Source organism: Protopterus annectens, chromosome 3.part0 (genome assembly GCF_019279795.1).
Source record: "Protopterus annectens isolate FY-2018-M chromosome 3.part0, PAN1.0, whole genome shotgun sequence".
Taxonomy (NCBI): Eukaryota; Metazoa; Chordata; order Ceratodontiformes; family Protopteridae; genus Protopterus; species Protopterus annectens.
In genome coordinates this window covers 119023872-119041913 of record NC_056731.1, presented here as the reverse complement: position 1 = coordinate 119041913, position 18042 = coordinate 119023872, and the positions used below count along the sequence as shown (strand labels likewise).

General features: G+C 36.4%; 1 protein-coding gene across 1 annotated transcript in view; it reads right to left on the bottom strand.

Moving 5' to 3' along the window:
* The window catches only part of LOC122796777 (macrophage mannose receptor 1-like), a 1798323-nt gene that overhangs the window by 375530 nt on the left and 1404751 nt on the right, over positions 1-18042 (bottom strand). Inside the window, exon 25 of the mRNA XM_044065505.1 lies at positions 4875-4980. Coding sequence (XP_043921440.1) covers positions 4875-4980 — 106 coding nt within the window. The remainder of the gene's footprint in view (positions 1-4874; positions 4981-18042) is intronic.

Genomic DNA, 18042 nt, shown 5'->3' with positions numbered 1-18042 from the left:
CTTACTATAAAGAAAATTGCTTCTCATGGATGATCAGAGTTTTCTTATAGCCATGCTGTTCTAACTCAAGCAGGTTATATCAAGAATGCTTTACTGCTTTTTAACATCAGCCAATAGTAAATCCCTGAGAGAAAATAAGACAAGATAAAAGAAGGAAAAAGAAACAGAAGGGGAGAATATTAATTAACATATTTAAGCAGGTAACCCTATAACATGATTTTCTTTCTTTCATGGACCTTCACCAAAAGTACCTGTCTTGGTACCACAGGAATTTAATAACTACAGATTGAGAATGTCTATTAACACTGACAGACTTCTGGCTTAAAGAATGGTATGTATTTTCTGTTTCATTATTTGTCACTTACAGGACAACTGCGAGAATTATGGTAATATGGGTCAATGAATACAAGAAGATCACCTCACTGAGAGAAATATGAGAGAAACCTTTGACTGTGTGACTGAAAAATGAGCAATTCTCCTGATATAGAAGGAAATGAATCTGGTTCTCTGCTCTAGCAGACACTATTTGCAGTCTGAAACCATAACGGCCAGAGCATCTATATTTTTCCTTATGAGGTATAAGAGTGTTGTTTAAGCATCTGTACTGTAATTTAAAAAAAATTGTGCTAAAGAAGAAACAGCTTGTTTTGATTCCTGTAAGCCTTCTTTTAATATTTCTGCGTTAGATGAAGCTGAATCGGTAGATATCATACTTTGACTAATTGCTGCTCTTGCTGCTGTCAGTTTCAGCTGTTGCATCATTTTAGCCATGCAGCTACTAGTGGTCAGCCCAAAGTCCATCAGGGATGTTACAGCCTTTTTGGTGGTCTGTCTCCTTAATACATAACTCTTTAACAGTATTCATGATGCAGCACTTAAAACATTCTCTCCAGCTGGCAACTCTCAAATGGCCATTCAGTGAATTACAAGTAAGGGGTCAAAATGTTCAAGATCAAATTAAGTGGTATAGCAGGGAGGCTGTACCTCTACATGCCACATATGGGGATGACTGCACCCTTCTTTCCTGTGGTGCTTATGCATACCACTTCTGAAGTTACTCAACCTTGGAGATAAGGGAATTACCACAGAGACTGCATGATACTGCACATAATATATAAGCATTGTTTCAACTGACCAAATGAGATTCTAATGAGTTGCCACTGTCAAAATGTCAGTCAATGAAAGTACCATCAAGTAAATGTTGTAAAACCATTTAATAGACTAAAAATCAAATAAGTGGCAAATAAAATGCCAGATTTTAATAACTCTAACTGGTGCACCACAACTGTATAGCAGAACTGGTGATTTACTCAAGAAGTTACCAGGCCTGACATCTAAATACCATTTTTAAACTTCACTATTAGATAATGTTGCTCTTTCACATAACTATTCCTGTATTTTCATCTTCACCATTTTCAAATGCCACACTTTTTTTGGTAATATTTCCCACTTACATATCCTCTTTCTAATCAGGTCCACATGGAAATTAACATCTCCAATTAGCATCAGGTGATAAGTGAATGCAGTGTTTCACAATCTAAAACCCATCATCCTAAAATTAATTTGCAAGAAAAAATATATGATCAGTGGATGATCTCAGATTGCCCGAGCTGTATACAAGAGCCAGATTTATTTTACTTCATCTTGTTTGCTCACAAAGGAAAACATTGTCACTCCAGCTTTCGGTAGAAGCACAATGTGGCAGCATCTGTGCCTTGAAGTAGCAACTGAACAGCAGAATAGGCAGAAATATTGTTATATTTATAGTTTAGATTATGCAACAGTATATAATGTAGAAAATAGTAAGTACCACACTGATCTGTTTTCACAGAAGGAGAGTGAGCCACTCACCACACACACTGTTTTCATTTATATAAAAAAAAAAAACCGCTTGGAACTATTTTTAATTCTATATACGTTTTCAATACTGTCCCATGCATAGTCCCCAGTCAGGTTGATACATAAAACAATGACTGGTGTCAGAACCATGGCCTTAAGCTCAATGCCAAAAAATCTATCATCATCCCATTTTGAAAAAACCCAGTTCCCATGAATTACCACATCGATGGTAGTCCACTGAACACAGAAGGCATTATAAGAGATCTGGGAACACAGGTTGACAGCAACCTCTCTTTTGACCACCACATTGCCACTGTGGTCAGAAAGTCCTTCTATGTGGCACATCTCATTACTAAGGGTTTTGCATCCAGGAAGAAAGAGGTCATTGTGTCCCTCTACTCTTCCCTCAATAGGCCAGTCATTAAGTACAATACCTCATTTGGCATGTACCTCACTAAACACCTACAACAACTGGAGAGGCCACAAAAGTACCTCAGAGAGAGGATCCTAGGTCTTAAACATTTGTCCTATATGGACAGACTTAAAAAACTCCAACTATTCTCTGTCTCATATTGCCTACTTAGAGGCGATCTCTGCTTGACTTACAAAGCCAAGTCTGACCCAGCTCTGTTAGAAATGCTACATCTAAAGAAATCCCAATCCCTCTGCACCATACACTCCAGAGACCTCAACCTCATTACCACAATCAACAGAACATGTTGGAGGGACAGGTTCATGACCCAGAGACTGGCCATGCTATGGAATACACTTCCCATATATCTCAAGCAGAGCACCTCACTGCCCTCTTCAAGCGAAACCTTGATGAGTGGATGGGAAATAAAAAATTCACCCCAATGATCACTCTAGTGGCTTTACCCGACAGAAGTACTGGGAACTAAAGTCGGGTGGCAAGATGCCTGGGTAATCCTATGGGCTAGGATTATAAAGACTCCAGGGCCATTAGCCTAGTACACATCTATGAACCTACGAACAAGGGGAAAAGATGCAATATGCTTCATAACTGCATCTTCCTAAATCAGAGGATAAATTCCCATAACTTCAAATTAATATAAATTTGATTTTTCCAGAATAACCTTATATTTGTCTGAGTCCACTGTGAATTATCCCAAGATATATGAATTTTTCACATTTGTTCCATACATCTACAACCAGTAGAAAAAAAACTCCAACTGCTATTTACAAATTGTGCTTCTTTGTTCTTATGTCTGTAGAGCTATGGAGACTTTTCACAAGGCATACTATCCTCCTTGACATCAATGATTCCTTTAAGGACATTTCCCTCTTTCGTCAAGGATAAGCATACTGTGTTCCTTCATACATTACTGTCTGGCTACACAGCATACACAGGTATGGCTATGACATGGTTGTGTGTGTTTTCCCTACTTAATATTATTTTAATCTCTGTCTCCATCTGCACAATGTGTGGCTTGAAGCAAGTCACTTCACTAGATGTCTCTTCTAGGCTACCCCTCAGCTGGTTTTCATAATGCCACAGATATTAGCATGTCTCTCATATAACACTAACCTTAATGTTAGGGATAGCAGAGCTGCTTCCTGGAGTTTGTTTATTTTAAATGTATAACTTTGTTTAAATTTCTCTTTTATATGTACTCCAAATGGTTTGTGAAAGTGAGCATCTTAGGCATGCTTCCTGTCTGCATGTGGTTTTAATTAAATCTTTGTAATTTACCAAGATCATTGCATTGTACTTCAGTCTTAGCCACACCTATTATTTAGCTGTAGCACTGACCACACCCACAGTGACTTCAGGTTTAACTACTGCCCCACCCCCACACACACACACACTCCTACTTTGGATATCTGATGAGGTTGCAACCCTAGAAATATATTCATTGCATTCTAAATTACACTTGTATGTTTTTCTGCTTTTCACTGTGTAATGCAATTGCTTTATTTAGTGTTATTTTTTTTCCTAAGCAAAAGTATGGAAATGAGGCATTATGAGTTCACAGCGTTATCACAGTTATCACAGCTTTAATACCATGTGACTCTGCTCCAAAAGTAAACTGCACTTTACAAATACCTTATTAGTTATGCATATCATTCAAAATTTAGTTTCTATAAATGTATCGTTACTGTTACATTACTTCTAGAATGTTGCATTGCAACTAAAATATATATATATATATATATATATATATATATATATATATATATATATGTATGTATATACACACACACACACACACACACACACACACACACACACACACACACACACACACACACTGTATATATGGGTCCACTTCTTTAACTCAAAATACTGAAATCTCGAATTTCAGTATTAAAGTGCAGTTTTTCAGAACTGCACTATTTCGAATCTTGGTTTACCGATTCTTTATTGGGTTTACGTTGGTGTGTTATTTAGTTTGTGCAGTCACTTTAAGGGTTGTGTGGTATGGTGGATGCTGTTTGTGTCTGTACGGAGATTCAGGTAGGTATTTAAATTTTAAGGGTTTTAGTGTTAATGTGTTAATATTTAGTTGTTGTGGGGAGTTGTAGAAGTAGGTTGGGGTAGGTGGGTGATAGTGTATATGTGTGAGTGCTGAATGTGATGAGTTTTGTACATGTGTAGTGTGTGTTTGTATGTGTTATTAGTGACTTTACATATGATTGTCTGCAGTGGGAGTGCAGGGTGAGTGAGGGAAGGTGTGTGTTCCATTTTGTTCGGGTTAGTGCGACCTAGGATTTGGTATATATAAGTAGCGGGGGGCCCCAGCCTCCCCACATAGGGGTGCAGGTGGGCTTATACCCCTGCAGAAACATGTGACGGTGTTGTCGGTTTTGTTTTGGTAGTGTTTGTGTTATTTTGGGGGGAGAGTTATGTATTTATTTATGTTTTGTTAGGTTCGATGTGCATGTTCATGATTGTGGTGTTTCGTGATTTTGAGGGTTCGACATTCTGCTTTTATGCTGATTTTGAACAGTCTTTTATCTTTAAAAACTTTCAAATATTTAACATTATGGGATAAAATAATAAATACTGGCCTCACCTGTAGCTTTGTAGCATATATAACCCCGTGAAAAACTGCAATCTGTGTCTATCCAGTGTCCAGATTCTGATACCATGCCTGTCTTTATTAGTACACAGTCAAAATTCTGTAGAAGAAAAATAAGATAAAGCCTATTAGATCTTAATTATAAAAAGCAATTATAAGCACAAAACAATGAGAGATGTGAATTCTACATTTTGTATCTTCATCTCTTTCTTCATGAAACTATCAAAGTTACTTTGAGCAGCACATCGATGTTGTTGTCCAAAACTAAAAAAAAAAATGCAAAGTACGACTATTTCACAAAGCCAGGGCATTATCACACTGATCACAGCAGGAAGGTAACAGTAACATACTTTTTTGCCTTTACAATTTTCATAAATCTTTAGACTACATTAATGCATAAGCTTAAACAGTACTAAAAAAAAAAAAATTGCATCCTACCTGCCAGACTGAACCTGTCACTCCATTCCCCTGCAGAACACGAACTGACTAGACCACACCAGATATCATATACACAACTCATAATGGAACATAAAATACTACACAATCCCTCAAACTCCCCAGCCATCACTAATATAATAAAATGGTACAAACCCAAAAGGGCTCGTTGATCAAAGGGCTCAACACTAATAAAACCCAAAAATTAACCAACTCAAATGGTGACACCTTATACTCATTAAGCAAAGCTTAACTATGAAACATCATCCCTTTCACCATCAGACAAACAAGCAACCTCTTTGTATTTTAAAACCAATCACACAAGAATCTGCAAATGTTCTTAATCGCCAAAATAATAATTTCCAAATACTTAAGATTTTTTCTTCTCACTTACTAAACAATTTTTCCTGGATTTTTTTTGTCTTACAGGTAAGTTTATTGCACTCTTCTCATGAGAAATGTACAGATTATTATTCTCCTATCAAGAATCATATTAATATGAATACAGTTGCATAATACATTACTTTAGTTTCCATATTTTTGACACTGTGTACTGCTTAGTAATGTTGCGACATTTATACTGATAAATTTTTGCTCAAGTGATGTTCTGTAATGTTCACCAATGTCACTACTTAAGAGTTTATTGAACTATATATCATTTTATGATAGTTTCTTCTTATTCCATTTTAATGAATTTCATTACTTTTGTACACTGTCTTTTCTTTAGAGTTTATCTAAACTTTGTTATATTGTACATCTAATATTACTTAGAACTTTCCTCCCTGGGCTTCTGCTGAAAATGGGCAATGTAATCCAGTCAGATTTTCCCATTAAGCAAAATTTTTTCTTTTTCTTTCAGCTATTCCCATTAGGGATCGCCACAGCAGATCATCTGTTTCCATTTCTTTCTGTCCTCTGCATCTTGCTCTGTCACACCAACCACCTGCACGCCCTCTCTCACCACATCCATAAACCTTATCTTATGTCTTACTCTTGCCTGACAGCTCCATCCTTAGCATCCTTCTCCAAGTATGCCCAGCATCCCTCCTCAGCACATGTCCAAACTAACACAAATTCACCTGTCTGGCTTTGTCTCCAAACCGTCCAGCCTGAGCTGAACCTCTAATATGCTCATTTCTAATTATGTCCATCCTCGTCACACCCAATGCAAATCTTAACATCTTTAACTCTGCCATTTGCAGCTCTGACTCCTGTCTTTTCATCAGTGCCACTGTCTCCAACCCATCTAACATGGCTGGTCTCACTATCATCTTGTAGCCCTTCCCTTTCACTGTTACTGCTACCCATCTATAACAAATCACTCCTGACACTCTTCTTCACCCACTCCACCCTGCCTGCACTCACTTCTTCATCTCTCATTCACACTCACCATTACTCTGATCTGTTTTATCCCAAGTATTTAAACTCATCAACCTTCACCAACTCAACTGCCTGCATCCTCACCATTCCTCTGTCCTCTCTGTCATTCACATAAGTATATTCTTAGTCCTGTTGACCTTCATTCCTCTCCTGTCTAGAGCATATTTCCATCCCTCCAGGGTTTCCTCAACCTGCTCCATACTCTCACTACAGATCACAATGTCATCTGCAAACATCATCGTCCACAAGCACTCCTGTCTGATCTCATCTGTCATCCTGTCCATCCCCACTGCAAATAAGAAAAGGCTCAGAGCTGATTCTTGATGTAATCCCACCTCCACCTTGAACGCATCTGTCACTCCTACTGCAGACCTCACCACTGTCACACTGCCCTCATACATATCCTGTACCACTCTTACATACATCTCTGCCCAGTAAGCCACAGCAAATGACCAAATAAACAAATGCAATGGTTTGCTTTAGGGAACCTGCATAATAAAAGTGGTACTAATTTTATTTTTGTTTTGCTTGCATTGTAGACATTATTTAAATGTTATGTCATGTAATCTATTTCCATATATTATTTTTCATTCATATATAATCATAGAGTTGCTATTAAACAACAGCATAATGTCATGGTGTAGTGCAATGCATTTACCTTAATTATCGAATGGTTTAAAATGACACTGGTGGAGATTCATGAACACCTAAATATCATGCTAAGCTGTTTTTTGTGATAAATAGACACGCGTGAGCTATTTGTGATTCATTAAACAGCAGTACACATCAAGGATGGCTGCCAAACAAGAGTTAGTAGCTGAATATGCTAATGAGCAAATAAAGAGATGAAGTATATGTTAATGAGGCAAAACAACATGGTGGAGTGATTTAGAAACATAAAATGAGCACCTACACCTAGTGCTCACTTTTGTTCCAAATTCTAACACTTGCTGGAATACAGACAGAACTACATATTAAAGAAAATGTTGCGGGTTGCTACAGCCAACATAAAATTGTAGGACATAACACAAGCTGTAGCTACTGATCATACTAGACATTGTCAAAGAAGACATAGGATATACAGACCACAATTAGCATATCATGCCTTACATAAAACAAAGAAAGTGGAGTGCTACAGGAGGGACAGGGACAACATAAAGAACATTGTCAGCATCTGCTGTACACATCTGAGGTCCCATGGGAATCATGGAGTTCTTATCATGGCATGTGTAGCATTACATATCTTAGCTACACGGACCTTTCTGCGACCTACAAGGGGTATAATGGGTGCATCACAGGCATCAGCCTCAAGGATACTCCACCGGTTCCTCCATGAAATGCTAAGGCATGTGGTGAAGCATATATGGTTCCAATGTACACTTGAGGAGATCACCACTACTATATAACAGTTCTGTCCTATTGCTCATTTCCCTGACGTTTTGGCGGCCATAGACTGCACCCACATTGAAATAAAGGGTCTATATTAGCTAGTTGAAGTGTCAAAAGAGCAAATGCACTTTCATCAACTGCTAATATGCAAAAACACACAATGTCGGCTGTCCCAGGGGAAAAAATCTCTGGGCTATTGTTGGGACTTTGCCATTTCCTCCACTAAGGTGCGATTTTGGAGTTGGTATATTTAAGTAGGGGTGGGGGCTTCACCACCCACGTTGGGGGTGTAGAGGGTGAAGCCCCCCACTTTATTTTGTTTGTGGATTTGTTTATTTTCTTTTAAGAGCAGTGATTTTTTTCCCTGGGAAAAAAATCACTGTTCTGTATGTTCTGTATGTTCGACTTTGTGTGTTTTCAAATATTAAAAGCCGATGAAAGAATGTTCGCTCTTTTGACACTTCGACTAGCTAATATAGACCCAAAAATAAAGACACCAACCTGATAACTGAGGAAGAATGTATAGCAACAGAAAAGGATATCACTCCATTAACTGTCATGTGGTGTGTAATGCACAAAGAATCATCTACAATTTGTCTGCAGGCCACCCAGGCAGTTTGCATGACTGGCACATCTGGAACGTCTACATAAGCTTCTCAGGGAAATCTAGTGAGGGATCCAACAAATGGCCTAGAAACTTGGCTTATGACTCCCATGAGAAACCTACACAACCCCATCAAGCATGGTTATAACACTGCACACTCCCTGACTAGAAATGTTGTAGCGCATGTATATGGGCTTCTCAAATCATGTTTCCACAGTCTAAGTACATTAGGAGGTGCCCTGCCTTTTGACCCTGCTACTTCTGCAAAAATTATTCCTATGTATGTGCCAGCCTGTACAACATCATATGCCAGAGACAGTTTTAGCAGGGTGCCCAAGTACAGGGACCGCAGTTCCCAGGACCACAGGAAGGACCATCAGACGTGGATGAGAGGTAAGATGAAAAATCCGCAGCTGGGCATGGAGGCATGCAGAATATGCTATGGCACTGGTTTACAGGCAGCAACTAGCACACTTGTTCACAATTAATTAAATAATAAAAGAAGCTAAACACATAGAAACAGTAACACTTATGCATTCAAATGTACCAGCCTTTACTTAGCTATGTTCTGGCTGGCTACTGTGAGAATAGTACATATGCAAACCCAGACTACCCAACTGCCTCAGCAGCAGTAACAGAGATAAATGATGAAACTGCAATGAACAGATACATATTAACCTTATGTTCATGCACTGTACTTCGCTAAAAATCAAACTGCTGATCAATTATGCAAGAATTTCATCAGTAACTTATTTGATTGATATATGCAACAAAAACAGACCAAGCCAACTATGTGTATGAAATGCACCTACCTTAAATATGTGTAGAACCAAGCGGAAGATTTACCAGGGGTGCTAGAGGAGCTTTAGCTCCCCTATTTATAGGTTCATAGGTTCATACTAGGCTATCTGCCCTAGGGCATTTATAAGCCTAGCCAGAGTGTGTTTGGCTTTCGCCACCCATTTTAAATTAATTTTGCTATGCCCTTTTTCGAGGTTAGTATACTGTGCCTCTGTCTAACAGTGACACAGAAGTCATACCCGGGGTAAACCTATGATCTCCCATCCACTCATCAAGATTCCTTTTGAAGAGAGTCAATGAGGTACTCGGCCTAACCTGGACTGGGATTTTATTCCAGAGTGAAGGGAGCCTCTGGGTTATGAATCTGTCCCTCCAGCATGTCCTATTTATTTCAGTGCTGAGGTTCAAGTCTCTCAAGTGCGTAGCTCGATGGGATTTGGATTTTCTGAGGTGCAGCATGTCCATAAATTCCGTGTTGGCCATGGCTTTATACGTCAGGCACAGATCGCCTCTGAGCAGGCGGTATGTCACTGAGTAGAGCTGGAGTATCTTTAACCTGGCAGCATATGGCATCTGTTTGAGCCCTTTGATCCTCTTGGTGAGGTACTTTTGGGGTCTTTCCAGTTGCTGCAGGTGTCTGGTAAGGTACATCCCAAAAGGGGCATTGTACTCAATTATGGGCCTGATGAGGGATGAGTAAAGAGGCACAATGACCTCCCCTGATCTAGATGTGAATCCCTTCATGATTAGGTGGGTTATATAAAATGTTTTTCTAACCACTTTGGCCACGTGGTTGTCGAATGAGAGATTGCTATCAACTTGGGTCCGCAGGTCCCTAATTACTTCTTCCTTACTTAATGGATTACCACCTATGTGGTAATTTGTGGGCACTTTGTTTTTGCCAAAGGGGATGACTATACACTATTAGTGATTATTTTTCAAAATCTACTTGTTTTGCAGGTACAGTCTATGTTTATACTTCATATCCAGCTGTACTGCACCTAACCAACTCCTGGCTTTGCTCCTGCACTGAGGCATGCTAAACATACACCCCTTCTTAATGTAACTGCCATGCAATCCTTTTTATCTCTGTATTCTAAATCTAGCAATCTGTTCCCAGTTTCCTTATTCTCTCTCTACTCTCTTCTGCATGGTCTTTTTACTTCTTAATATACCTATATGAACACATAAAATATATGACTAGCCTACTATACTGCATAAATGCGATACTCTGATGCTTCTTTTGACTCCTTTTATTATATAACTCTCTGAAATGTCCACTAAGGGGATGTTGCCTAACTGATGTACAGTCACTCTTCTCTATAACTTCCACTATTTATGATACCTAACTGATTTTGATGATGCCAAAGTTTTTAATGGCATAAATATTGTACTGTCTTATTTACCACTGTTATTCTTGTCTGTAGTGTACTTAAATAATGTGTCTATTTTTTGCCATTATTATTCTTATCATAATTGTATACTATTCAATAGAGCTTTTCTCCATGGAGCTCTGCTGAAAATGGGCCAATAGCCCAGTTGAACTTCCCTGTAAAATAAATAAATAAAATAAATACTGTGGTCACATGGAGGTGAAGAAAACCAGTAAACAGAAAGTACCTCAGAAAACTTTCCTGGTCATGAAAAGGAATACAAAATGCAAATAACACAAACTGCTGTAAAATATTAATGCAAACTTTAATAATACATTGAGTGCTTTCGTCAGACAAAAGTGCTCAACGTACTATCAAAACTAAACGTATTTAAAAAAGCATAAGAATAGAGACAGAAAAATGAGCCTTCCATTCCAACACTGGAAAAAAAAAGTAATTTGTCGAAAACATGTTTGACCTTCCCAGAAATGTGCATCACACATAACTCGTGCAAATCACAAAGCATAACAAGGATAAGGGCAATCTCAGCGTCATCTGCGAGATGGGCTGATCAAGAAGTAACACACAAGTAACATCACTATCTTACTACAACTACTTCTACTACTATTTCTACTTCATCTATGACTAGTACAATTGTTGAACTTAAACAGAGAAAAAGAAATATGGAATTCATCAAGTATCTTGATGAAAACAGGCATTAGATGTCCACACTATGTCTCAGACGTAAGCTATTCAAAGTCACAGAACTGTGAGAAGGGCAGGGCACAGTCGTCATCAATTGAACAGAATGGGATGAGCAGATTGAAAAGAGGGCAAAACTGACAGTAAAGAAGTGTATGTATGTTTGTGTTTGTCTATTTATGAGAAAGAGAGATGTAGGTCAGAACAAGCATGCACTGTCAAGGCCATTAGCTTAAGACATAAAGAAGTTAATTTTGAATAAATGTGTGTGTGTGTGTGTGTGTGTTTGTGTGTGCGTGCGTGTGTGTGTGTGTGTGTGTGTGTGTGTGTGTGTGTGTGTGTGTGTGTGTAATGGCATTAAAAATGTGAGGTGTACTGTGTGTTGGATCTGATGGAACACAGCCACAGCTGGGCATGTGTGAGCTGAGTACAGTAGAGGACACAGTTTATTACTGTAGTCCCTCACTACATAAACTACCTCTGACAGGAGTTGCTCTGCTAGTTCTAAGATTCTGGCTAGAGGTTAGGGTGCTACCTAGGATGATGTCTGCTGGGCAAGCTGTTGTCACAACTATGTCCACAACCATAAACTTGTAGCAGGACATGTCGGAGTGTGGACACATCTACTACAGCAGCGGGATCTGGCATGGCCACAGCTATGCTTGCTAAAATCTAACAATGTACTAGCTCTTTGGCTCCATGGATCCTGTTGACCCTCTCCGAGCAGTGTGTTATTCATACAGTCCAAGGAGTCAGACACATGGTTCACACAGTCTTGCACATCATAATGCACAGCATGCGGTACTCTGACTTTCTTCTTGGGGGCCCCGGTGGAACTTGCCTGTGCCTCCACAATGGCCCTGACTATACGTTGGGTAGCAACTACTGACAAACCAGCATCAGAGGGAAGTCAGTAAGCATATATCTCCTGTGCACTTCTACCAACACCCTTGTATGGTACTTTTTTTTTTGGCTTCAGCCTTTGCATGATGCTTGGCACTACACATAAGTGCCCATCAGCAGTGACCATCGATGAATGACAGTTCACTTCCAAAGACAAAAACTCAAAACATTTTCTTTGCATGTACAAAGACTTGGCCATCATTTGCACAAATGAGACTGGTAGCCATATGCTTTAATCAGCACTCCAAACAGCTCCAGACAGTACTGAATGCAGAAACTATACACACTGGGTAACTGTCTCAGTGGTACGGTGTGTTAACACAATAAATTCTGAAAAACAGCACAAGCAATGGTGGAGGGTCTGAATCCCCATTAGGCCATTACGGTTTGTTTGAATTTATGGGTGAGAATACAGTACAAGTTATGTTTCTTTGATGTTGAACCTGAACTACATTTGCAACACAGATTTATATAATGGTTGCTAAACAAGTTAATGTGATCTGTGTCAACTGCATTACTCCCAGCAATGACATTAGTAAAGTCAAAGCACATTTGCATGTGTATAATGTCAAAATAGGTTTTGTGCAAAAGTATGAGAAAGAAATAGCCAGGGATTTTTTGCGGCTAAGCTTGTATAGGCCCTAAGGCTGATAACCTAGTACCAACCTATGAACCTATTAACAACAGTAGGGTTTAGGGAAATATGAAGAGGACAGCAACACAAGTTTCAACATGTGTATGTACATGACTTCAGTGGAATGATAGTTTTCATTATGCCAAGTGTAAATTGCAGAGATGTATCATATGTATAACATTATGCCCTGTAAACTCTGGATACCCCTTCCTCAGTGTATATTATTTTAAATGAATCATGAATGCAATGAAAAAAACAGGTCATCACACAAAGTCATCTTCATTTTTAATTTGTGCTACAGTTGGCATGGGCACTGTTTGTAAGCAGCTACTATTGTAAAGAAATGGCACTTCATGTGCTGTGGCAAAAAGTAAAAAAAAAAAAAGGTTACACTTGTACCATCAGTTTTTCATCAGCCGTGCAAATATATATGGTTTTGGTATGTGTCAGCATTACAAATATTACAAAAAAATTCAATGGAAACATTTTCACAACAATACATATATGCCTCAAATTATTAATCTAATAAATGAATGTCTCACAGTGCAGCATTTACACTGTTGTGAAAATTAGGTCTATCCACAGCTATGTTCTAAATATTACACCTCAGCTTAAAAGCTGGGAATGACAATTATTTTGTAGCATTTACAGTTAATACACAAAATAAAGAATTTCAAATTCCTTTTTGACATGGGTTTGATTCCTAGATGCTGTCACTCAATTTATGTTCCACCAAGGCATTTATGCACTGCTTAAAGTACATTAACAGTACAACAACACTGAATGACAAAATTGAATGTCATATCACACTTGTTTGTGACAAAGTTCTAGTTATGATTGCCATTAATCATCTCAGACAACATGGCCAGAGGTGCCAATATATCTTTTGAAATGTAACTGATACCAGCATTAACCAGTATTTCATGGAGTTGCTGTGGAACATTTGTAAATACATTAATTAGCACACAGAGCAAAGTCTTACTGCCGTGTTCCACACCTAAAGTGGATATTGAATTAATCATGTCATTCTATTCAAATTCTGTGCTTTCTTTCATGCTAATATAGCTGGTTAGCATGTTTTCTGTTACACACAAGCTAGTGCATGGGAATCTCTAAAAGGACATTCAGGGGGATTCAATAAATTCCTAGTAGGTTCCAAGCAGAGCCTATACTGAGTGTTTTCACTTATTAATGATGGGTGGCCTGTGTAAGCAAGGTTTCAGAGCTTGCACCAGTATTGCCGGCTGCGAAACCTGTAGTACCTTCCAACATGTTAGTGCAAGAAATATGAACAAAGACTAAAATAATGGAGGGACAAAGGGACAAAAATAGGGACAGATTTACCATATTTTTTCCTATCAACTTAAGAAAGTGGGTAGAATAATGGGATTTGTGTTAGCATGCATTTTCTTTTTTTTTTTTCTCATTTTTTTATTTTTCAAATACATTTGAATGAATTCCATAGTATTTATACATAACATCATAAATAACTATGTACACTATTTACATTAGCCTGACACTATAACAGATCTTAATGTATACAGTTGCTTTATAAGTATGTCCAATCCATTATCAGAGTGTCTGATCAATTATTGTATAGTGTCAATCAATGATAAGACTTTTCCCTAAGGGTTGTTGATAAATGGCTTTGGATAAATTCTTAGTTCTTTAATTTTATTTTCCAATAATGATGTGTTCTTCAGTAGGCTGTAGAAGTCTTCCAAAGTTGGTATTGTGTTTGTATTCCATCTTTTTGTTATACACTTCCTTGAAACTGCAAGTATAGTCCATACTAGATACATGTTTGACCTATTCAAATGAGGACCTTCATTCACATTTAATAATACAAGAGCTTTAGTTAAATAAAATGATTCATTAAATAAAGCTTGTAGAAAGTTATTAATACCATTCCAAAATGGCAAAATCAAAGAAAATGTGGTTCCAGTCTGCATTGTGTACTTGCTGACATCTCCAACATATTCCTTTTATGGAAGAACTAATTTTACTGATTCTCTCTGGGGTTAAGAATGTTCTGTGCAAGCATTTCCAATTAAAAACTTTAAGTATTGTGTAAAGGATGTATATTTTATCGATAAGATATTTGTTTTAATATCTTCAGTTAACTGTATCTAGTGTCCTTTTGTTATATATTTCCAATATGAGGTTTTGGGTGTTGTTTTATAGTTCATCAATATTTTGTAAAATTTTGAAATACTATTTCCGATGTCATAGTCATTATATATGATTTCATATATGTATTTCGTAAATTTAGGTATTTCTTTAAATGAAGAATTGTTAATTATTCTACTTAAATCTTGCAAATTTGACAGAATACTCTGTAAAGTTAGCCAGTCCTGTTGTAGAATTGTGTATGTTGTTTTTATTTCTTGCATATCTAAAACTTTTAGTTCTTTGATACATTGGAGCAAACAAACAAATCCTTTTGTTCCCAGGAATTAATAATTTCTCTATATATTTTATGTGGAAAGTTCTTTGTGATTATAGATGGTGTTAAAAGATCAAACCAGAGTTTTATTCTATATTCGCATTAATAATATTCCTAAATGAGTCAATGTAATAATTAATCATACGAGTTTTAGTGAGTTTAGTTATGTTATATTGCATACTAATACATAATATGTGCCATGGCAACTTGTTTTTATCTATTTGATTTTTTTTTTTTTTGTAAATCAAATTCATTTATTGATATTACAGTTAGCAATTCTTTCCAATTTGCAGAGTAATTTGGACTTATCCAATCTGAGATTGTTTTAGATATTGATGCTTTTATATATGTTTCTATATCAGGAAAGTTTAATTCTCCCTGTTTCCATGGTCTGATATGATGTATTAAAGCTATTATGTTTCTTTTGGGAAACCATAAAAATGTTATTAGGCATGACTGTATTTCTTTAAGTATATTCATATCTGGTAACAGCTGCATTGCCAAGGCTATATATAGGATTTTGGGTAATAAAACCATTTTTATTAACTGTAGTCTATCTTCAAATGTTAATATTATGTTGTTCCATTTTTCCACAGAGATTTTAATTGTATTGATGATATTATTGTAATTGTTGAGACTAATTCATTATTATCCTTGCATAACTCAAGTCCTAGATATTTTATATGATGTGATCCCCCTTAGTGTGCAGTTTTTTTTTATTTAAAAATAAAAATTTTGATTTTGATTTATTGAAATGGAGTCCTGAAGTCATGCGAAAGTTTTCAATTAATATATCTAATTCTTCTAATGTCTCTTTTGTATTAGATGTTAGTAATATGTCATCAGCAGATAGCATTACTTTAGAATTCTATTGTTCATAAACATCTATTCCTTTGATTTTTATATTGTTACAATTTGAATCTGCCAATATTTCAATAGCCAGAGCAAATAGAATCAGTGACATGCTTCACCCTTGTTTAGTGCCTTTTGTTATATGTATAGATTCAGAGGTAAAATTACCTAACTTTACATATGCTAAATTATTTTTATATGTATTCTTTAGGAGATGAACAAAGGATGCAGGAAATTCAAATAGTATTAGGATTTTGAATAAATAGTCCCAATTTAGGGAATCAAAGGCTTTCTCTATAACTAAGCCAGTTATGAGTGTTTTCTTTATTTTCTATATTAACATAATCTATAAGAGAAATTATCCTTTAATATTGTCGTGTGTGTCTATGATATATAAATCCAGTTTGATCATTATTTATTGTTTTGGATAGTGGTATTTTCATTCTGTTAGTTAATATTGTCATAAATATCTTATAGTCATTATTTAATAATGATATAGGTCTATATGAGGTACAGAGGTTTGGGGATTTGTTTTCCTTTAAGATTGGTGTGATTAAGGAATATCTTCAAGAGGGTGGTATTAAAGCATTTGCCTGACTTTCTAATAGAGTTTTATGGAACAGAGATAGTATCTTTGAAAGAAAAAGTTTATATACTTCCATAATTAGGAGCTTTATTATTTTTACTCTATTTTATTGTATCTGTAATTTCTTTGAAGAGTATGGGTGCTTGCAGATCTACTTTTAATTTTTCTGGTATTTTTTTATATTAGAACATTTTTCATTTAGATTTACTTGATTGATATGTATATTTTCTTTTTGGAAATGTTCCATATAGTGATTTCTATAGGCATCAAGAATGTCACCTTTTTCATTTCCAAATGATTTTGATTTGTTTTCAGCTTTTACTGACAAAAGTTTGGATTGATGATCTAATAATTCAGAATCCCATTTTCTGATTTCTTTTTTATACCAAGTTAGGGTTTTACCATATATGTAAGCTTTTAATGAGTCCCATATCATTATTTTGTTTATATATGTGGTGTAATTAATATCTAAGAAGAACTGTAATTCAGATAAGAACCAGAGTTTGAACTCTTTAATTTTAGTTATATATGCTGGAATTCTGGAGTTAAAGATTAATGGTTTGTATCCATTTTAAAGTTTTAATATCAATGAATTGTGGTCTGAAAAGGGGCAGGGGGTGATTGAGAAATTAATGATTTTAGAGCGTAAGTTATGGGCAGCAAATATTTTATCTATTCTAGATTGGGTACCAAATCTGTGATCTTAATGGGAAAACAAAAGAGATTTATCATCTTTAAATTTGAAAGTATCTACAAGATGAAATGATTCTACCCACTTGTTTAAAGCTTTTGATACAGCAGATGTACGCAGCAGTCTTTTATTTGTAGTTTCAAAAATATCAAATATACAGTTACAATCTTCTCCTAATATTAAGTTGCCATTATAATTATTGGAAATGAAATCCAAGTGTTTATAACAGTTCCTTTTCCAATGCCTGGGAACCAGTATAGATTGGCTAGAGTCCATATTCTGTTATTATATTTAACTATTACTAATACCATAAAGCCTTCTTTATATTCACACTTATAAATAATCATCATGTTTGCTTTATGTGAA